This window comes from Abramis brama (genome assembly GCF_963993115.1).
Source record: "Abramis brama genome assembly, chromosome: 2".
In the NCBI taxonomy this organism is placed as follows: Eukaryota; Metazoa; Chordata; class Actinopteri; order Cypriniformes; family Leuciscidae; genus Abramis; species Abramis brama.
In genome coordinates, this window is record NC_139964.1 from 55108837 (window position 1) to 55131729 (window position 22893).

The window sequence follows — 22893 nt, forward strand, 5'->3', positions numbered from 1 at the left end:
ATTATAGGAAAACTATCCAGTTTTCAATTTAGAATCTCATTGAGATCTAAGAAATCCCTTAAAACGTGACAATTTGATCACTTCATGGGATATTTTGCATTAGCATTGAGTGGCTTCCCACAGATTATTAATTGCTGGTACAATAAATTATTCCATTATAAAGTAGTAAACTTATACTATCCTTTCAAATTCAACTCAAATGATAATGGTGGCATGCAACTGCTAAAATTAAACTAGAAGTACAAAATCAACATCAGACCAACCTGTGATAAAGTAGCTGATTTGCTTATTATTGTCCTCTGTGTCCAGGTCTGTAGTGCTAAGAATGGCAATGACTCCACTAGGTGGGTCATCTTCGCTTACTGTGCCCTTATATATCTCTGCTGTGAACCTTGGGGGGTTGTCATTCACATCTACCACTGTGACATCCACCTTGGTACTGGTCATCAGCTGTTCTTTGTCTCCACGGTCAGTGGCTAAGACTGAAACAGTGTATTTATTTCTCTTCTCACGGTCAAGTTCCTTTAATGTGGTAATCCATCCAGTTTCACTGTTGATCGCAAACAATTCTGCTATGTCCTTTGTCTCTTGGTTGGGATCGAGATTGTAAACCACATGGCCATTAGTGCCTGAGTCCAGGTCTGTGGCCTTTACCTGTATAACAGAAGTGCCATCTGGGAGATTCTCCACAACGAAAGCTTCATAAGGGTTTGACTCAAAGAGCGGTCGATTGTCATTGACATCTTTGACCTGGATACTAATGTCCACAGCGGAGACCACTTTACTACCATCATATTCGCTTTGTACTTGTAGGGATAGCTGATACCATTTGGTGCTCTCGTGGTCAAGCTTCTTCTCCAGCTTCAAAGATCCTGAGTTGGGGTCAACCACAAATACCTCATCCTGGTTGCTCTCAGGAGTATTCCCTTTCACCAGGCTGTAAAAGATTGGCTGATCACTTTCGGCCTGAATGACATCTATTTCTGAACCAAGAGGAAGATCTTCATCTATGGCAAATCTGTAGTGGGACTCTATGAACTTTGGCACTGGGACCTCGGGTGCAAGAATCCTGACATAGACGGGAACAACAGAGGCCTTGGTAGGATTTCCGCCATCTTTTGCTCGCACAAGAAACGTGTATAGTTGGTTCTCCAATCCAATGAGGCTTTCCTTTGTTACAATGACACCACTGAACTGGTGGATTTCAAAATTCTCCTCAACATTGTCTGTGTCCGCTTCAATAGAATAGGTGATGTCGGCATTACTACCTTCATCCATATCGGATGCTGCAATCTTAAGTATGGTTGTTCCTCTTGGCACATCGGAAGCAACATTAACTCTGTAATCAGCAGCTCTGAACTGCGGGGCATTATCATTAATATCCGTTAAGATCACATTTACAGTGCAGAAGCCAACTTTGCCACCACCATCTTTAGCAATTAAGGAAATTGGAATCACTTTCTCCAATGCATTCTCTCGGTCAAGACTCTCCAAAGTAAAAATCTCTCCATTTTCAGAGATTGAGAATTTGTCTTTAGCAATTTCATTGACTATATGGTAGGTGAGTCTTCCATATGTGCCTGAGTCTTCATCTGTCGCTTGAGCCTCAGCCACCATTGTTCCAACCGGTGAGTTCTCAAGAAGCTCAACCACGTAATCCACCTGGTTGAAGGTAGGATTGTGGAAGTTAGCACTAATAACATTGACCTTCACAATAGCTGAGCTTCTGAATACACCATCTGATACAGACACATTGATGTTATAGAGAGACTCCATGTGGGGTTTCCGGTGGTTTGATATGAGTATAGCCCCAGTCTTTGGATCTATAGCAAAGTTTTGCCCTTCATTTCCTGATATAATTGAGAATTCAAGTTTACCACTATCCGAGTTGTCAGCATCAGAAGCCTGAACCTGGGTGACAAAGTGGCCACGGGGGGCCAGTTCACTGACCGTAGCTTCATAGACATTCTGTGAGAACACTGGAGCGTTGTCGTTAAGGTCTGTTACATCAATTAATACTATGACCTCACTGGAAAGGGCAGGCACTCCTCCATCCACTGCTCTAATTATCAGTTTATGTGAGGGTTTTTCTTCGTGGTCAAGCATCTGAGTTGTCCAGATTGTGCCCGTGTCACGGTCGATGCTAAAGTAATAAGAGCTCTTGTCTTTATCTTCAACAATCTGGTAAAAGAGCACTTTGTTGTTACCAGTGTCAGCATCTGTAGCTGAGACTTGCAATACAGACGTCCCAATCACTGATGCTTCAGAAAGACTTGCATTGTACAATTTGGTAGAGAAAACCGGTGGGTTGTCATTAACATCTTCCAAGATTATGTCAACAAACACTTCAGCTTTGGCACCAGTTAGCGAGTCAGTAGCTCTTACACTAAGTTTATAGGCTGGGTGGGTCTCAAAATCCAAAGGCTTTAAAACCTGAATGACGCCAGTATTGAAATTGATGGAAAACTGGTTGAGAGGGTCCCCTTCTGTGATTGTGTACACAATTCTAGGGCCTTCTGAGTCATTAGCCTGAATGTGTGCAATAGGTGTTAGTAACTGTATGCTCTCTGGGATCTCCAGACTGTAGAAGGCTTTTTCAAACACAGGCATTGCTTTGTTTACAACCATTATTGGCACTTCAATGGATGAGGAAAGTGCTGGTTCACCTCCATCTCTGGCTACAATGGTGATTACAAATTCAGTATTAAGTGAGTCTTTCTCAAGCTTCTTTGTAAGTGAGATTTCACCATCCATGCTGATCTGAATAAACTCATTTAGTTCCTGGAGATGGTAGTTGATTTCAGAATTTGTGTCAATATCTGCATCAACCGCAGTCACTTTTGTGATGACATGACCCACCTCTGTGTCAACCTGCACTAGTGCCTTATAGGGTAAATTGACAAACACAGGTGGGTTGTCATTGACATCCTCAATTATCACAGTGACGAGGACATGGGTTACATCAAATGACTTGTCTTCTCTGGTCACCTCGACCACAATATCAAATATGCCTTGCTCTTCTCGATCAAAGGGTGTGCCTGTAGATGAGAGTACTCCTGAGGTACGGCTTATTGTGAATCTCTTATCAGGGTTCAGAATGGTATAAAACAAAGGCTCATTGACTTGGTTTCCCACTGCCGCTATTACGGCTAAAGTCTTCTTCTCTAAGGAATTTTCTGGCACAGAGGCCTTATAAGATTCTTGGGTGAACCTCAGAGTACTCTCCTTATTCTCTCTGACATTTATTTTTACTAAAGCTGTTTTAGAAAACCTGCCATCAGACACCCTCACTCTGAGCTCATACCTGCTTCTAAGCTGAGTGACATTTTGAATAGTGATAACCCCTGTGACCGGGTCCATTTTAAACTTCTCTCCAATATTGCCTTCAACAATAGAGTAAAACAGCCTTGAATTTGGGCCAGAGTCTGCATCTGATGCATTTACTGTGATCACTTCCACTCCTTTGAAAGTTGGCACTAAGACTGTGGTTTCATATAGATCTTGGCTGAACTGAGGCGGACAATCATTGATGTCCAGGATCTCAATCGTCACGTTAGCAGCCTTCTCTGCAAAATGACGAGGGATTCCCATATCGTGGACTTGAACCGAAAAGCGAAACACAGATCTTTGTTCATAGTCCAATTCGCTGATGGTTCTGACTGCACCAGTGCTAGAGTCGATTGCAAAGTAATTGTGGGCAAATGGCTCCACAATCTGATAGACCAGCCTCGAGTTAGCATCACGGTCAGTGTCTAACGCACGGATGACAAGTGGTATGTTGTCTTTGGTGAGGACTACACTGTTGACTGGAGAAGACTCGCTGACCATTCCAGTGAACTCATCTTGAATGAATACAGGTGCATTGTCATTCTCATCCTTCAAGTGAATCAGTAGAGTAGTGTTACTTGCCAGACCGGCCATGTTGGTTCCCTGAATGGTTAGTTTATATGAAGGAATAGTTTCATAATCCACAACCGAATGGGTCACAACAACTCCAGAGTTGGGGTTGATGTCAAATGCTCCATTCATGTTTCCGTCTTTGATCTGATAGAATACTGATGATTGGCTGTTGGCGGTAACCAAACTTACAAAGGTTCCAGGCAAAGCAGTTTCACTGACCTCAGCAGAAAACTCGTTCTCTGAAAATTTAGGGATGGCATTGTCAGAAATAGTGACAGTTATGTCAACAGCAGCAGTAGCACTAAGAGGTGGTATGCCTTTATCAGAGGCTTTCACAGTTAGCTCAAAATGGTTCTTGTTGCTACGGTCCAGCTCCTTTCCCACACTGATGGTGCCCAGGATAGGATCAATGGCAAAGGAATTGGCAACATTTCCTAGGAAGAAAAATGAAAAAGATGCATCACTCAGATTTCATTTTCAGGACTTTTTAGAACTCATTCGTTTAAACCTTTGGTGTAAAACTTTAAACTTTAAAGAGGAAAGTAAAAAAATCATGGATGCATTTATTCAAAGTCCTTTTGTAAGCATAAATCTCTTTGTTTTGCTTTATTTATACTGAATATTTTAATTTGCAGTTAGTCGATGAAAGGAAGCGGCTGTATTGCCTTAGACTAATCAGCTGCCTAAGCATCAGTCATTCAGTATGTTATCTGAACAATGTTTGCTGTCTCACACACACATATACAGTACATTTCAATTAGCTTCTGTAATCTCAGACATTTCAAATATGTGCATTCTCAAAAGGCCACTTGGCATCATTTCTGTGCTATGCTCTGCTTTCAAAAGTCTCACACAGTTTGATGGACTGCAGGATCATTGGCTGCCACATTCAATATCTCCCACATTTTCAACTCTAAGTGGCCAGCATGGGCTGCTCCTGTGGCTCTCTCAACAATATCCCATGTTAAAACTAAGACGGCATGATAGGTTTTCAAACTTAGTCTTTTTCTACTTCCTTGCCTTTTCCATGTTCAGACATTTCATACATCATATGTATACATATGCAGTTTCCTGGACAAATTGGATTAACGTCAAGAGCAATCAAATCAATCAGATTTATTACCTGACTCAATGCTATAGATGATCTCAGCATTCTGGCCTTTGTCTTTGTCAAGAGCAGAGACCTGAAGCACCGCAGAGCCGATGGCAGCAGATTCAAACACACGGCCCACATATGGTGAACCAGAGAACCAAGGTGCATTGTCATTGGTGTCCTGCACATTTACAATCACACGCACCAAGTTCCGCTTTACAGGAATGTCCTGATCTCGTACCTGCAGTGTGGAGGGCAGGTGAAAGGATAAAAAAGCAATTCTCCAGTAATTTCAACACTTTAATTACCAGCTTATGTGAAACACATCAAACACTTGCAATGACTAATGCATTAAAGCAAATACAAACTGCCAGGATAGTTTAAGCTGATGGATGGCTGACTGGTTGAACATTTCTAAATCAGACAGAAAAATCAATTGGATAGATGATGTAGATAGAAGACCACATGATCTTACCATGACAGTTAGTGTATGTTGGTGCATGGTTTCATGGTCTAGTCTCTCTGCAGTGTACAACACTCCTGTTCCAGGATCTAGTCTGAACTTGCGTAGACTGAATGGGTCAGTGCTGCTGAGGAGGGTGAAGGTAAGCTTGTTCTTTTCATCCTGGTCTGTAGCTGTAATCTGTAACACTTCTGTCTCAGGTGGGGTATCTTCAGGGACATCCACTTCATACTTAGACTTAGAGAACTGAGGACGATGGTTGTTGGTGTCAATCACTTTAATAAGAACCTGTAAAAACATACAATAAAAAGTAAAGTAAATAATTTAGGAACTATAAAGCCTTGTTAAAAGTATGTACAGTGTAACAATTTATTTTCATTAATAATGATATGATAATGATAACATTACTATGATCATTGATCACATCACTGACATTCTATGAGGAATAGTTAAAACCATAACAAACTAAAGTAATTTGTAAAATAAGTAAAATATCTGACTAACAGAGACCACTGTAAGAGGGGCAACAGGAAGACTGACTGCATCCTAAATGTACACCCATATACAAATTCACCAAGGCTGAAATTCATTCAGCATTTCAAAACTGTAGAACAAAACTGATAATCTGTGAAATAGAGGAAGATCAGCGAGACAGTAAGGATCGGCCAGTATAACAGCCAACTAATTGTTCAATGCTGTTGACTAGTGAGTTTATCTACATTTATCCATTTTTTAGTAAGGACTACGGATGCTTTCGCAAGGATTAATTAAAAGACACAACCTCACATCTCTGTGCCTGTCAACTCAGGTAAACCCTCTCAGGGAAGCTGGGTGTCTAAATTATTCCTCTTTAAAGCATCACTACTGCAGCCATCAAAGCACAGCTTTTGTAACAAATATTCAACAATATATTTCTAGACAATTACTACTAGATTTCAGATCACCTGCTGTGAGCAAGGTTGTGAATAATCTGTAGGTCTCTGATTGTTTGTGAGGACTATGATGGCTGCATGCAAATCTGAATAAAAGTTATAGTTATCCACTTGTTAAGTCATGACATAATGAATTTCTGTATGGAGATAAAGTTTAGGATCATGATTTTTCTGGAGTACTACAGCACATTATGAGTGTATATTAGCACTATGCATATTCGGATTTGGGATTTGATAGAGTGTTTGAAGACTGAAATAATTACACGTGACATTTGTAGAATATCTGTCAGGTACCTTATCTGATCAATGTTTAGTTGACATGAATAACCAGCCTAATTATATAGAGCAATTTTAAGACAGATTAGTCAGCTACTAGTTGTTTAGACTACACACAGACTATTGATTTTATTTTATTTTATTTTATTAAGTTGTAGATTGCACATCATGACATTGAACTTATGTTTATGTTTGCTGTCCATTACCTCAGGGAATCAGAACTCCTATGGCTGCTTTAATATTGACTGGATCAATACCTTTAATAAATCCGGCAATAATTTAAATGCCTGGTTACTTATGACTTACATTCAGCAATGAATGTTAGCAAACCGACATGAATCCAAATGAGTTGTGGCTGGTTGTGATAACATTGCATGTTGACATTTTCTATGGTTAGGAATGATTGTATTGTGAATGCACTTGGATGTGTTTCATTAATAGTTAAAAGTCCTACAGCGAGTGAAATGCCAAGGTTATTCCACTGCATACTTATGAGCATTTTGACTTTTTAGCAATGCTCAATGCACACACTTCTTGTGCATCGGCTTATGCTAGTATAGATAGCTCATTTAAGCACAGACACATTTTCAGTCTATACTAGGAGCTGTGTTTATACAATTAAACATACTTTTATAAAACCAGGATGGAAAACAAAGGGGTGAAATGCATTGAATTATTAAAGTTCAACATGCCAGCCATCAGGTGGCGCCGTTTTGCATAAAAAAGGTTATAGCTCACCGGATCCACTGATTCAAACCAGAATCCTCAGAAATAAATTGTCCACATATGTGTCCCTCTAGTGACATATGTTTTCAAGTGACTGAACAGGAGTGGAAGTAGGAATATGAGGGACAGTTTTAGTATGTCACAGAGTTACGACTGAATGAATTTACCGATCAGCAACCGTAAAAGTGCATCGTCTGAAAAGCATGAAAGCTCTATTCTAAGCGTCATATTTGCATACAAACATTTCATAAACATTTTAATGAGCAGATTCTCATATACTCTAAACTTGGGCTGTGTTAATTCAGTGACATATCAATCTATTAAATTACATACATTAGATCCTTTTATTAACATTTTTATATATGTGCATATAATTCTAATTCATATATTCATTACATTTCCGAGAGCTCAGTTACTGAAGAAGCAGGTCATATAAATAAGCGTCTCTTCATGCATTCTCACTGAGGTCAGAGCCTCTTTTATGAGGCGTCACACTAGACAAAAGCGAAGCGAGTCAAATGTAAAACTGGTACTGAAGATTGGTCTCTGCTGCGATTTGCAGCAGTTTCAGTTATAATCGAAATACGATATAGCAATGCATCACCATGTATTGAATCTAATGTATATCTAATAGCGAGGTACTTGCCAGCTGTACTATAACTCATCATTTGCCTTAAATTAAACATCTAACATATACTACTACTACTGTTCAAAAGTTTGAGGAGTCAGTAAGATTCTTTAAGTATTTTATGCTCAACAAGGCTGCATTTATTCTATCTGATTCACTATACATTTTTGCAATAGGTTTCAAGTTTCACCACTTCATAAACCATCATCTCTGTCAAATTTGTTGTTTCACTTTGGAACATATATTTTTCACCCACGTTTGATGGACGCAGCCAATAAATAAATAACATTTTATATATATATAAATTTAGCTGTTAGCTGCCACTTACTCTCAGCTCAAGATTACCCCATGTGGGCGTGAGTGTGGACAATGTTCACACTTGTCCTGACAGCATCAGCACGTCCCCTGTCCCCAAAGAACATGTTTGGTTTTATCGAATGTCAAAGGTCAGGGAAGAGAAATCTTGGCCTTTTTCTCTCTTCTCTTGCCTTCTTTCTCACACCTTTCCCTGGAGGCGTGCAGCCTGGCCCTGGCAGCCTGGCTTTCTTTTTCTTTCGTAAATCATGCCAGCACAGACAGTCAACTGAAAGCACCGGTGTAAATAGATGAAGTCTGTAGCTTGTATTTGTTTATATTCTGCCTGCTTTCCATGATGCTTTCTAAGCAGCACGACAGGCTTTGCGACTGTGATGCAAATGTACAGGGAAAAAGCTCAAAGGAGCTCCACTAATGTCTAACACGCATAGAGAAAGAAGGACAGATGGAGGGATTCGAGAGGAAGTGGTGAGTGAGGGAGTGATTAAAGGAAAATATCAGAGAGTGTGAATGACAGATGAAGAAGGATGCGCATGTGAAAGACAGAAAAGGAGAAAGATGAGGAACAGAAGGGAGGCACAATAAGAATAAGAGCAAGAAAGAGAGAGAGAAAAGCAGAGAGGAATGTAACACTATACATGAAAATTAAGATCTATATATGTGAACATGATATATATACACGCACATCAGATGATCCTTAAGGTACAGCCTACTACTGAAGTGAAATTCTAGGTACAAATTTCTACCACTTAAACGGGCATTATCTCCCACACATGGACATCTCTCAGGCTGGGTTAAAAAAATAATCACACACACACACACACACACACACACACACACACACACACACACACACACACACACACACACACACACACACACACACAGGACAATTATAACATGGAACATACCACAGATACTTTTAGCAACAGATGTAATTTTAGACTTCAGACTAAATTGCATTTTAAAATTGGTCACATTTTAGTCTCTTGAAAATTGTTTCGTTTTGCAGTCATAATCCAATTTGTTCAGCTAATCTCTGATGCTTGACCTCCGTGGTCGCCTCAATGCCTTGTTTGTCTCGATCAGGGTGTTATTGAATCATAGGCATGCACATACCTTGAAAACTCTCTCACACAATTATAGGCAAGCTATTTATTAGATTTAACATCCTTATTGTGCCAGGCACAGATATTGTGGCATGTGTAATTATTATATTACACTACAGTTCAAAGGTTTGGGGTCAGTAAGATGATAAGATTTTTTTGTATATGAAATGTATACTTTTATGTAGAAAGGATGCATTAAATTGATTACAAGTAGCACAACTTTCAACAATTAATCATCTTAAAATGATTTATGAAGACAAAATGTGACACTTAAGACTGGAGTAATGGCTGCAGGAAAAAAATATTTACTTTTTAAAATATTAAATTAGTAAACCATTATTTTAAATTGTAATATTTCACAACAAATAAATGCAGACTTGTGAGCATAAGAGACTTCTTAAAAATATATATATCTTACGGACCCAAAACTGAATTCATGAGTTTTGATCGGGTGTCACTCAGTGGGGCTCATCAAAAGAAAAAAATATCTGATCTGAAGGGCATTCCCTCAAAGAAAGGTAAGAAATCACAGGCAGAAATGGGCACTGTTCACCCAGATCCCCATATTTCTTTGTATGTGACATGTCTTAGGGAAAATGACTTTGGCACAGTCGCAAACACACAGGGTTGCTACACATTCTCTCAGAAGGCCTAAAATAGGATTACACCCAGCATACACTTTCCTCCCCCTCTGCATTCTTTTCTTCCCTTCCAAAATAATCATAATCCCTCATTGCCTGTCTGAAATGTGGTGCTTTTGTTGAGATTGGGGTGAAAGAGAGATAAAAAAAAAAGAAGTGTAGAGATAAATGGCAAAAACAATGAAAATAGAGCATGGAGAAGGTCTGGCAAGCCCATGTGGAATACACATGACTTTGATTTAAACAAAGATATGCGGCTCCACGAGGAGGAGAGAGCTAATCGCTTCAGGAGAGGGTCACTAGACATACAAAGGCAAAAGTGGAGCCTGAATGCAGATTTATGATTAAAAACGTGCATTTGGTGGGTTGCAGGGGTAATAAAAATAATTCACACAAATCAATCAGCTGTAATCAGTTCAAGATTGTCTTTTCTTTCAAACACAACTGGCACATGATATAGCTGTAGATATACTCCCTGGGTCACATGCTGGAATTGACTTTGGAACCTGCTCGTATTTAGATGCAGCTGTTCCAAAACAAGTGCTTCTCGTAGCCAAACTCATTAGTTGGTCAATGAAGAAATCAAAGATGAAACAAGTTTCAAATGGGTTATATTACTCATCCATCTTTCTCTTGCTTTGTAATGCAAGATGAAAGCTTGCAGGCGTGCACTTAATATCGCCTCTTTAATGTTTTAAGGGCAAATATTTGCTTGATTTGTTCGTTTGGCCTAGTTTGCTTTCCAGCACCTGCCTGAGCATTTATAGAGATATTAGGAAGTGTAGAGTACAACAGACTTTTGTCATTACTAATTAGCCAGCAAGCTGAAAACTCCTGTCAGGGTGATCTAATGTACCAAGGATGTCTGCAAAACTCTAGTTGGAGTTAAACCAGTACTGAGACACCTGGCAAATGGTAAAACAAGTTATAGATTCTACAATTTAGAGCAGTTAGCAGTTAATGTCAAGGTAATATTTCATCACAAAAAAAGGAAAGAATAAGAAATTATATTTTGACTTATATTTTCTATTATAATATATTATATTTTGCATAAAAAAATTAATTATGTTCCTGTTTTTTTTTTTTTTTTAAATAACAATTCTCTTTACAGTTGTGTCAAAAAATTGCAAAATGATGCTCCCACTGGGGCCTGAATGAATAGTGTAAACAAAAAAAATCAATAAAAAAAAAAAAACATATAATGGGTAGTAACTGCTTACATGTAATCTGGATTACGTAATAATAAATACATGAAATTAGATTATATTACATTTTCATTAAACTCACAAACCCCTGAAGTTCCTTCACGAACCCCAGTCTGGGAAACCATTTTGTATTTTTTTTTATCAATATGGTAACAGATTATCCAACTCAAATCAATGTGATAAACGAGTCAGGTCAGGTCTTCATTTTGCTAATGTTCTTTGCCTTTTGATTTTGGGGTGAAATATGATCCACACAAGCTGTGAGAATCACCCAAAAGCTCTTTTCTGTTGTTGATTTTCAGACTTACAAAAGATTTTAATACCAGTTTTTATTACAGGGGACTAAACAGAGTAGATCAGCCAACAAAACTCACATTAGACACGCAATCACTGATTTAGAGCCAGATTAATATTTCCCATCAAAGCCTCAATAGTTATAGGTCAACGGATACATAAATGAACCTCAAGAAGTGATTATCAACACATAAACATGATAAACCCAAAAAAGAAAAATGTGTGCACAAGCAGCTCCAGGCAAAGCCAGATGCAGGGCACTGAAGTCTGCACTCTGTGCCCTGTGAATGTGACAACTGTAACTGATTTGACTTGAAAGGTTTGAGGGCCCAACAATAGTTTCAGATTAAGCAGGGTCGATCGAGAGACACTTTGAAGAGCTGCAGCGCAAGGACTCAGTGTCATGCCACTGCCTTTGTGTTTGGAAATTTTTGTCAAGAAGAGGGAGAGAGATTTGGAAGGGGTGGGGGGCTTCAGTTTAGGATATTCGTGGCAGTTAATTTTGCGTGCAGGAATGTATGTGTTTGGTGGTATCGTTGGCCACAGTGGTCTGCTTGATCACAAGAGAGTTCCGACAGTGTTGCCTAAACATATACCGGGAGGGGGGTTGGGGAGCCGCTCACAAAGCAGGCTCTGTTCACGAGAGTGAGGGCAAAAACATGGCCCTCATCCAGAGAGCCCCGCTCTTCAGTGACCTCTTTAGGACCATATGCAAAGATTTACTCGTGCTCCAACAGGAAATCAGTACATAAACTATGTGGCCAGTTTAGAGGTGATATAAATGATGCAGGGAAGACCAGGAGCAATGTGTTTTACACTTTCTGCCATAACTCACAGACTACTACAAATCTTCCTGGTAATATTCCAGTAAAAAAGCAACTGTACCGATAATGGACTTTTGAGAATGATGAGATCATACTTTTTGTTTTACATTCTCCTCCAATTACATTATATTAACCATTTAACTCACAAAAAAAGCGTGCCTCAAAGTAGTAATGTTACTTAAATAAACCATAGTCTCACTTATTTGGTACTAATTAGTTTAGCTTTTAGGAATGTGTACTTAGAACAAAAGTGATATAATAAATATGCCATATTGTTTTAAATCGGTTTAAACTGTTTAATAAAATACTGATCAGCTGACTCAGTTGGTGTTCTTTGATTAAAGTAGATACTTTGATTATTCACACACATTTCATTTCAGTAGTGTTAAAATTGCTCCCAACCTTACAAGAGTGTGTTAGTTTCCCCAAAAATATTTTTTTTGTTGGCAAAGTCCTTGACATAAGCCGAGTAAGAGTCATCATTCATCTTATTTGTAACAAATGCAAAGGTCAAAGTAAATTGATAAGTTTGAAAAACTTTGTAATACACATTATTGAAAGTTATGGTTAATGTTCTCCTAAGATATAAAACTGAATTAAAGAAAAAGAGTGAGACTGTCAGAGGAAACGAAATGAAAGAGCAGGGAGCCAGACGGCTTCATCCTCCTCACACGCTCCAGGAATGAGACAATGGAAGATTCCAGGAACCCTGGCCAAAAACTCTCCGTCCGCCAGGCCAAGGAATGTCTGCCAGCATGTTGTGACGTGAGGTATTTAAAGAACATTCAGGGAACCTTTAGACATCAAAAAATGTCTACATTATCTGACCTGATTCTAACTAGAGAAATTGTCCAATGCCTGGTATTTCGAAACATTTTCTAAAATAAACTTATGACCTGGCCCGCACTGAGCCTGTACAAAACATATCTATAAATATACCTCTAAAATCACTGCAAAACATATATTTGAAGGTCAGGTTTAATTTAATTTTCGTGCTTTCACTAGACCTATCTACATCCACATCAACAGCAAGATGCTGTGCTCCTTTTTTTAATACTGAAGGCTGATGTGAGCTTATACAGAAAAGACCTTTGGGACCCTACAGCGGCAGTGCAGTCAAAAGAGGAAACTCAATTTGGAAACCTGGAAATGCTTGGGTTGCTTTTCTCTTCCTTGCCACCAGTCAAATGTACATGCACAAAAAAGTCTGAGCCATTTTTTTCCCCTCATAGTGATCTCAAAAAAGAAGCCCAAGCCTCTTTGGTGAGCGCACAATGCTCTGCTTCCATAAACACTTCATTAGCAATTCAATTACCTGCGTGCTGACAGATCTGGTGCCATCTGTTGCGTCCACCGTCAGGTTGTAATGGGATTTCTGCTCTGCGTCCAGCACTTGGGCCACAATCACTGTCCCACTCGCCTTCCCCACTTCAAATCGACTGTCAGAATTACCACCTGTTGAGAGGAGGTTTTCACCACAACCAAAATGGACAGGAAATTAGACGGCCATCATCACAAGTTAGGCAGTTGAAGACAGGAGAGAGAAAAAGAGAACTGCACAGGTGGCAAAAGTCAGGGTGTCACGTTTGTGGTTTTGCAGCAACTGTTTCACTATTTTTGTGTAAACCACAATAATGGCTGTCTGACATTTATACTACTATATCCCTGCCCAATTAAGCATTACAATTTAAAATTAAGCATTTTGAAATAAAATAATATATCAAATTTAGTAATAGATATAAATAAATGATCAATTTCACCCATACAAGAATGTGGTGGTACAGAGATATATATCGGTCAATAACCATAGTGCTTAGTTGATTAATTGTCTATTGATAGTTTTTGGAACTGTCCAAGGAAAAGCTAAGACTTAATCAGTATTTTAAAATTCTTTATTTGCCATTTTAAAAACACCAACAGCTTTACCGATGGATAACATTCTGTTTTTTTTATTTTTTATTTTGAGTAAACATTTATTTGATTCATTTGCTATCATTAATTTGTATTATACAAATGTATCAGTCATCCTGCTCTTTTGATCTTGCCAGCAGCCACTTAATCACCAGCAGTATATATTATTTTCGGATTATATGACCAAACATAAATTTAACAATAATAAAAACAGCATACATGAAAGAAAATGAGAGCACTGGGCCTTCAAAGTGAACAACACTAAGTGCATAGGCTGGCAAGGAAAATAAGCTATGCTTTATGTCTGCAATAGTAAGACAATCTCATAGGGTGGACAGAGACAACTAATTTTGATTTAATGATCGAAATGTAACTCTTTCATTGCCAGCTCGTTAGCCCTTAGTGAGAAAGAATCAAAACTTGGGACCTGGTGCAACCAATGTGAAACAATCACAACAGCACGAGTACAAAAGCACATGACAGATCTCATAACGGCCACGCACAGTAGTATTAGGAGATCTGCGGCAGATACCTTCTGCAGTGCAGTTCAGGTCGCAAGCCATCTGAACGATGTAAAACAGTTCTTTAGCCGCTATGTCCTCTTCCAAAAGCCAATGGAGAGGAACAAGGAGACAATCAAGAGGAGGAAAGCAAGAGGAGAAAAGCAGAAGAAACCAAACCATTCCAAAATTAAGAAGGAGAACAAGTAGAAAAGAGAGAGAAAGTAAAGGTTGTCAGTGATAGATTTGTTAAAAGATAAAGGGACAGGATGCAAACTATTATGTCATATTATGACAGTTCTATTAAGAAGATAAACACAAAGATAGAAGTTCATTCATGCAAAGAAACTTAATCTAAAGAGTCTCATTAGAAGATTTAATCATGTCAGTTTGTAACAAATTTGTGTACTAAAAAAGACACTTAACAGGATCCAAGCTTTAGAATTGTAAATGCAGTCAAACCAACACACACAACAAACTCTGAAGGTTTATCTCCACCATACCTGTTATTTCAAACCAGACTGGTGTGTCCACAGACTCCATGGTGATGACCCCGACCATGTGTGCCACGGGGTCGCTCTCCATGACAGAAAAGGAGTAAAACGGCTCGTCAAATGCCAGAGGGACTGTGCTCGGCTCCGGCTTGGGGATCCATTCGATGTGTAGACGGCAGGTGGACGATTTCTGGGGTCGGCCATTATCCACTGCTTTAATCTGAAGGATAAATGTGTAAAATCAAAAATTAAAACTACTACGAAAATAAATGCGTTATTTATTACCGTAAATAATCTAACAGTAATGTTAAAAACTGGTTTTGGGATTCATATGTTTGGGAACAATAATAAGTTTTGCAATTCTGTTTGGTGCTGTTAATGGTATTCCACACTTTAATCTGAATATCTGAATACTACTAAATGTGGGAAGGACAGAACATTACCAGAACACCTGTCACTGTGACGTTTGGAAAGCGACAGATGTTAGGTAATAAAACAAGGGGAGGTCTGGCAAAAATTGTCACTGGCCACATGGGCCGGGCAGGAAGTTCACTCTGCGCTCGTAAAACTTCAATCAGAGGGACATTTAGGAAAAATGTAGTGTGTGTCAAATCTGAGATCTCAGGTTTCTACATTCTAGGACATAATAACGGCTTCCTCAAGCGCTGTAACTCAAGCTAGAAAGCAAATATATTTGCAATAAAAAAGATTCAGTTTTGAACAGAACAGAATGTGTGCTACAGAAATGTATACATCCTCACCGTTAATATATCATAATCTCCAGCAGAAGAAAGCTTCTTAAAGGAAACCATGCCAGTTTTGGGCTCAATGAAGAACTTTCCCTGTTCGTCTCCATCCTCGATGCTGTAGGAGATCTCAGCATTTGGCCCTTCGTCTCGATCTGAGGCGACGACGCGGTAAACAGGATCTCTCTTGAGGGCACGCTCTTTCTCTGGCTTTTCTCGCTCTGGGAGTTTGATTTTGTAGACTTTCTCCATAAACTGCGGTTTGTTGTCGTTCTCATCCAGAACTTTAACAATGACTCGAACAGTGGTGGACTTCACAGGAACGCCCTGATCAGACACTGTGATCTGTAACACAAGATTGTGGAATGGGAAGTTATAATACACCCTCAAACTAATTTTCATCACTCAGTTGACTAGTTCAGACAATCCACTGACTAGTTTTTTTTGAAAATATGTACTTTTGCACATCCCTTTAAAGGTCCCATTGCATGGATTATTTTATTATTTTAGAATGTTTCCTGGGGTGCCCTTATAATGTTAGTATGTTTTTTAGATCAAAAGTTGTTATAATTTAGAAATAAAAGGCTTGTTTCCTAGCCTGATTTTAGCCTCTGATTTGAACGCTCTGTTTGAAGGGGCGTGTCTGCTGTGAGACTTCAGTGTAAACGCCCACTGCTGTGATTGGCTGACATGCTTGCATATGAAATATCTCGCATTACATGTGGAACTCTCTCGAAAACTTTTACTATTACAGCTATTATACGTTTTTACTATTACAGCTATCGGGATTAACGAATAGTGAGAAGTTTTTTAAGTATTTAGATCTATTCCCATCACATAAAATGTTGCAGTGATGAGCATTGAGCAGATGACAGCCTGTTGATCGCGGGAATGAAGATCTTATCATTGCAACGCAGTTTCTGTACTCTCATTAATGCTTTCACCAATGCAAACATGAGGTAAGTACAGTAAGAGCTTTGTTGTGCAGTGTAACAGCAACATTGATTTCATAACGAGTTTTGGCAAGTGTCCAGATAAACTCGCGCTGTGTGATTGACAGCTAGGGTGATTGGAAAGGGATTGTTCTTTGATCACTTTCTGTATATTAATCACAGTTTAAGTAAGATTATTTTCATCCTACTAAGAGAAACGACGTGAAGTTGATCGTTTAGTCACTGGCTTGATTTACTGATGCATAAACAGTATTGAACGACTTTGAGAGAAACTAAAACTAAAAAATACTTTTGTGTTCATTTGTACATCCAAACACTGAGCAACTGCCATGCTTCACTCGTTTGCAAGCCATGATGTCTCTCGAGGAAAAAACAATATCGCGCTCGCACAGCTCATTTTCTCATGGGCGGGCCAAATTCTCTTTGCGGGCAAAGAAGAGAAAGGGGAGGTAACCTTTCCCCTTATGACGACATAAGGGGAAGATTTCTAGATTTGCCCGTCTGAGCTTTCATTTTCTCAAAAATACCCAGGGCTTGGTTTACACCCATCAAAACATCTAGCCACTGGGGGACCATAGGCAAGCTAGGGAAACTCATATTAAGATTAAAAAACCTCATAAAGTGAAATTTTCATGCAATGGGACCTTTAAAAGTTAGATTTTTTTTAAATAGAAAGCTTCAGGGGGCTGATAGAAAATACTGTAATTGAAGGGGGAGGAAAAATTCATTCACTCAGTTCTAGTTTTCTTCTTTCCTTTCATGTCGAATAACTCCAAAACCCAAGAGAGCCGGGTGTCATAATGAACATTTTCAATTAGAGTGACAAAACGAGCGGTACTAAAAGAGGTGCACAGGACAATAATAGAACACACACAAGAATATCTGACACAAGTGATTGAAAACCTTCATTATAGTGAGCGCTTCAATCAATCGTCGTTCAGAAGTAAAGAAAAATCTCCTGTTCGGAACACAGGGGCAAGTGTTCCTATCTAAGTCAATTGGCTGACAAAATTGAAGTAATTCCCTGTGCGCTTAGCTGTCAAGCAATCTTTTCAGAGATGTGCAGAAAGGAGGGAAGGGTTTCCGGGGGTTAGAACAGACTGTAATGCATTACTCTGTGTGATTGGAGTATGAAGTTTTTCCTACATAATTTCTCTTATGACATCTGACGAAAAATACCATCATGAATGGGATAGCCAGACAGGCTTCATGTCCTCAAAATGAGTGTGCTTTATATTTTTCTCAAAGCTAGTCTGATCATCTAATCCAAATGTGTTGTTTAAAGACCTAGAAATTAGTTCTTCACACATTATTCAAAAAGGCATTAGATCGGTTTAGTTCAATTGTATTGCAAGCACACTGACAAAAAACGAAAAGATAAAAAAGTTCACATGCACATCAGTTCTAACAGCAAAGCACTTTTGTCAGCAATATGAACAGTAATAGGTGCAGGAGTTGTTCCAAACAAGCAGAGACGGTGGCATTAAGCAGACGCTGGTTTGTTGAGCATATACTCATGCTCAGAGAGCCGTGTCCAATCTCAGCTGGTATCCGTTAACCAGCTCATTAATTTCCTCTGGATATCTTCAGTTAATCTTGGAAAATGCCCATTTGAGGCGGCTTAATGGCACGCTGGTGCATAAGCTGATGAATGCAAACACACACACAGATGCAGACATACACACTATTTCCTGCTAATGAACTGACTTGCTTTCTAAGACTGAAGCAGATAACAGGCCAGCACAGACATTTAAAGCATCTGTTCAACACTGGTCCAGCTTTTTGTGTGAACGAGTAGACCTATAATGTATATTTGTTTTCAAAGCTGTCCAGTGCTGTCCAAGTGTTTTGGCCAAACAAATTTAATTGAATAGGAAGACAAGGGACTCGGTCAGCTCCAGCATTCCTCTCTCCCGAGCTGAGCGTGTTTTTATGCCTGCAATGCACTGCTTTTTTTAAACCTTTTCCAGCAACTGGAAAGAATTCAAACAGTTGAAATTAAATTTCCATTTCAATAATGAATAAATCTCCCTTGTCTGCTTTGAACATCAATTATATAACTAGATTTTTACATTTTCTGTAGCGCTTGCCTGAGTAAAATCATACAGAGTGTGATCACTTAAGCCCGGGACACACCAAACCGACGTCAAAGAAGTAGCGCTGATGAAAGCCGACTGTGTTGTCGCCTGTGTCGGGGGAGAAAAGCTGCACTTGAACACATAGAGAGAACTACAGCCGACTGTCAGCTAGAATGCGTATTTTGCGCCTGCGTGTAAATGAGACAACTGTCTATTTCTGAAGTTACATTCATCTATATTCGTCATTCAAAAAGGGAAACCGACGCTGCCGGCTGCAGATACACAAACCATAAACAAAGCAGTGCGTGCTTACCGTTTTGAATATCAGTCCTGCTAAACACTTTCTTTATTCCACTCCGCTCATGTTAATATTGAAATATTCGCCAAGGAACACTCAGGTAAAATGACGTAACATTAGAACAGCCTTCTATCTGTACCGTTTTGACCTCTTTGCTCACTGTTTTGCTATTATTCTCGTGCATTGATTCGTTCACTAAGCTGAACAGCCAATCAGAGTTCTCTCTCTCACCAACGGTCCGACGCCGATTCAACATGTCGAAACAGCTGAAAAAAAGCCGACGAGGACCAATTTTAGCCGACTGTGTGGAACCGTGCGGAACACACTGAGAAAACTTAGTCGGACGACGCACAAAAACTGCCGACTGCCTACCATCGGCTTGGTGTGTCCCAGGCTTTAAAGTTATAGCACACCTCTCCACAAGACGTAAGATTTGCTGTCTTACATGACATTTATGCATTTGGCAGATGCATTTATCCAAAGCAACTAACATTTCACTAAAGGTTTACATTTTAATCAGTTCATGCATTGCCTGGGAATCGAACCCATGACCTTGGTGTTGCTAGCGCCATGCACTGTTTGAGCTACCATCATGCTATCAATCATGTTCATTCCGGGATGGATTCCCATAATTACGAGCAATAGTGGTGTTTCATTTGTGGACAAATCTGTGCTTTTGAACTAATCTTTTAGGTGAATTATTCTCTTTCAGTTCCATGCATTGAGACTCTGAACATAGCTAAATGGGCCATGTTGTTCATTAAAAAGAAACAAGATAAATCAGGCATCTTTTTTGTGAAAGATATTCAACTAACTGACTCAACAAATTAACAAAACTGCATGTTGTTTGCTGTTAAGAGCTATGAAAGGTGAATCTGTTGATTGAATGATTCAATGACTTACTCATAACAAACAAAAGGATTGTCTCTACTGGTGTAATGATGTAACATGCAAAAAGAGACTGTGGATGAATCAGTGAACAAATCTGAATAGATTTATTTTTAAGTGAACAGATTCAGAAGCCATTGAAATGAATCACTACTAATAGGTGCATGCATCTTGAACAATATAAATGTGTTCAGAGCTTCCAGCACAGGCAAGGCAGTAACATGTTTCACATGCCTGGAAAACAGGCAAAGTAACGCCCTACATCCTCAGTCACTCAGGGTGTATTCCCAGAAATAAATTACATTTCTTTGCAAATCAACTTAAGTGTATCGTGGGCATATTTTCCTGTTTGGTTTTAGAAGTTCAAAGAGCAACAGGGCAGGCTCTCCGAAGTGCTGTGCATGCCTCAACATGTTCCAGAGTAGCTCTCTCTGTTTTTTATTTTCTCAAATTTCATTCCCTTCCCCCTCTAGGAGCATTTTCACCTTACACCTTCCTTCCCAGCTCTTAAGTGTGTGTGAAAGTTTTCAGGGCACTCTCCCATTTATCTCTCACACACACACACACTCAAATGCCCTCACCCTGGCCTCATATAACTGCCCCTCCCTCCCCCACAGGCCTTTTCTGCCTCCAACTAACCTTAGCGAAACCCTGAGCACCAGCTCATTCCCCAGTCCCCTGCAGTGCTGTGCCCAGCAGGATTGCACTGCCCCTGGGAGAGAGACAGCCAGACTCCTGGGTGAGAGGCTGGGTGAGACAAGACCCCAGGAGGGAAGATGTCAATAAACAACTTCCTGTTGCTGGACCCCTGACTAAACACCGGCCAAAAACCCAAATTGCCAGGGTTGTCATGACTACTGCAGTGGGCCACCGGAGCAGTGCGAGAAAAAAAAGGAGAAACAGGATCCAGAAGAATGCGTGTGAACAGTGACTGGACTGACGGTCATTTGTTTATTAGCCTTTCCCTCAGCCGGTCTAAAGCAGCGTGGTAATCAAATTTAACATGAGATCATAACAGTCCAAGAAGGTGTCTGAACAAAGAAGACAGTTGCTCTGAACATGAGAAATATATGCAAAAAATCACATTATGATCCAACTGACTAGTCAGTCTGTCTAGTTTTATTTTATTTTAATATTCTTTTAGCGGCAGTGCTGTAGAGATTATAAATATAGGCCTGGTTTCACAGATAGGGCTTAGATTAAGCCAGGATTAGGCCTTACTTAAATTAGGACATTTAAATGGCTTTTATAAACATGCCTTAGAAAAAACATTACCGGTGTGCATCTTGAGACAAAACAATATTTTAAGATATGTCAATGCAAACTGCTTTCAGTTAAAACAGCTCAAACATGCATTTTAGTCTGGGTCTAGGTTTAAACCTTGTCTGTGAAACCGGGGGTTAGTGCAGCTGTAATGACCAATTGAGTCTGCCTGTTGAGCTTGCATAGGACCTCAAAGTAATTATTTTGACTGAAATAATTTTTAATGGGCAATCCTACAAAATCGCTTCATGATACATGTAGTCTGAAATATGTTATTACGACCATTAATATTTTATAAGTTAACACATAATAGCATATAAGCAAAACTGAGTACTCGCATGCTCTATAAGCAGCGGCTGTATGTGCGCTTGTTTCAGGTGGGTGCATTCTAAAACGGTCTCTCAGAAAGCGAGCACATGTGGCGAAATGAGTCCTCTTTCGCTGCTTATTGCGCTTGAACGGTTTAAAATCAAGGCTTAAAATTCCTTACAAATGATAAGCTTTCATGATGGCGCAGTACGGCAACGTCACGATAGTCCAAAATCTCTACCGGCTGACAAATTTCTACCAGTTAATTGTACTGCCGGTATATCGCCCACCCCTAGCTTCCGGTGTTAATCACTTCCAGTATTGTAGCTTATTGTAGCTGTACAAAAACAGTCCGTTATGCTGCTTGATATTAAAAACTGCTTTTTATTATATTATTTTCATTTATTATTGTAATCATAAACACTGGTTTGATGTGCAAATAGTTTTACCATTTACGGAAATAAGCTATTCTTTTAATTATCGATAGTGGTTAATAAATGTCGGAAGTCTCGCACATTAACAGGAAATAGCTTTATTTAAAAAAAAAGAAAAAAAATTTTTTTTTATATGTATTATATGTTTTTGTTTGATCAGGCATTATAAACAAGCTAGGAGACTGAATGGACTGGTGGACTAAATTACACCACAAATTCATGGAAGATGGTTCATACTAAAGCTGAAAGTATGCTTCAGTTATATCTTTGATGCTACAAAAAGCAGATAGCTCCAATTTCTTCCAATGTGGATATATGTGTTTGTATCTACTCGATAAAACCAGAGACTTTAAATGTGATCGTGCTGGCCCCCAATTTATGCAGCCTTGCTTTTCTATTTAAAAGTGCAATTAAAAGGGTAAAAGACAATGCTAGGTGAAAAGCATTCTTTACAGCTCCTTAAGGTTAAGACAGCTGATATACAGCATCCACATCGAATAACACTACACGCACCACCAAACTCCAATCTCGACAGTTAAAAAATAAAATAAATAAAAAACTTAGTTAATTAAAAACCAGTGAAACAGATTTAACCTTGAGGGGATCTTGGCAC

At 39.2% G+C, this 22893-nt stretch overlaps 1 protein-coding gene across 14 annotated transcripts in view; it reads right to left on the reverse strand.

Annotated features, from left to right (window-relative positions):
* fat1a (FAT atypical cadherin 1a) overlaps positions 1 to 22893 on the reverse strand; it is a 93563-nt gene that overhangs the window by 26387 nt on the left and 44283 nt on the right. For 11 of the 14 annotated variants that reach the window (XR_014605039.1, XR_014605040.1, XR_014605041.1 and 8 more), the window contains exons 5-11: positions 16073 to 16402; positions 15321 to 15531; positions 14850 to 14918; positions 13722 to 13861; positions 5469 to 5744; positions 5024 to 5234; positions 264 to 4334 (exon numbers count right to left, since the gene is read on the reverse strand). Coding sequence is in view for 9 of the 14 variants with exons in the window: in XM_084106737.1 (XP_083962863.1) it covers positions 264 to 4334; positions 5024 to 5234; positions 5469 to 5744; positions 13722 to 13861; positions 14850 to 14918; positions 15321 to 15531; positions 16073 to 16402 (5308 nt within the window). In the remaining 5 variants the exon portion in view is untranslated. The remainder of the gene's footprint in view (positions 1 to 263; positions 4335 to 5023; positions 5235 to 5468; positions 5745 to 13721; positions 13862 to 14849; positions 14919 to 15320; positions 15532 to 16072; positions 16403 to 22893) is intronic. The other 3 variants (XM_084106738.1, XM_084106736.1, XM_084106732.1) reach the window with 1 other exon arrangement.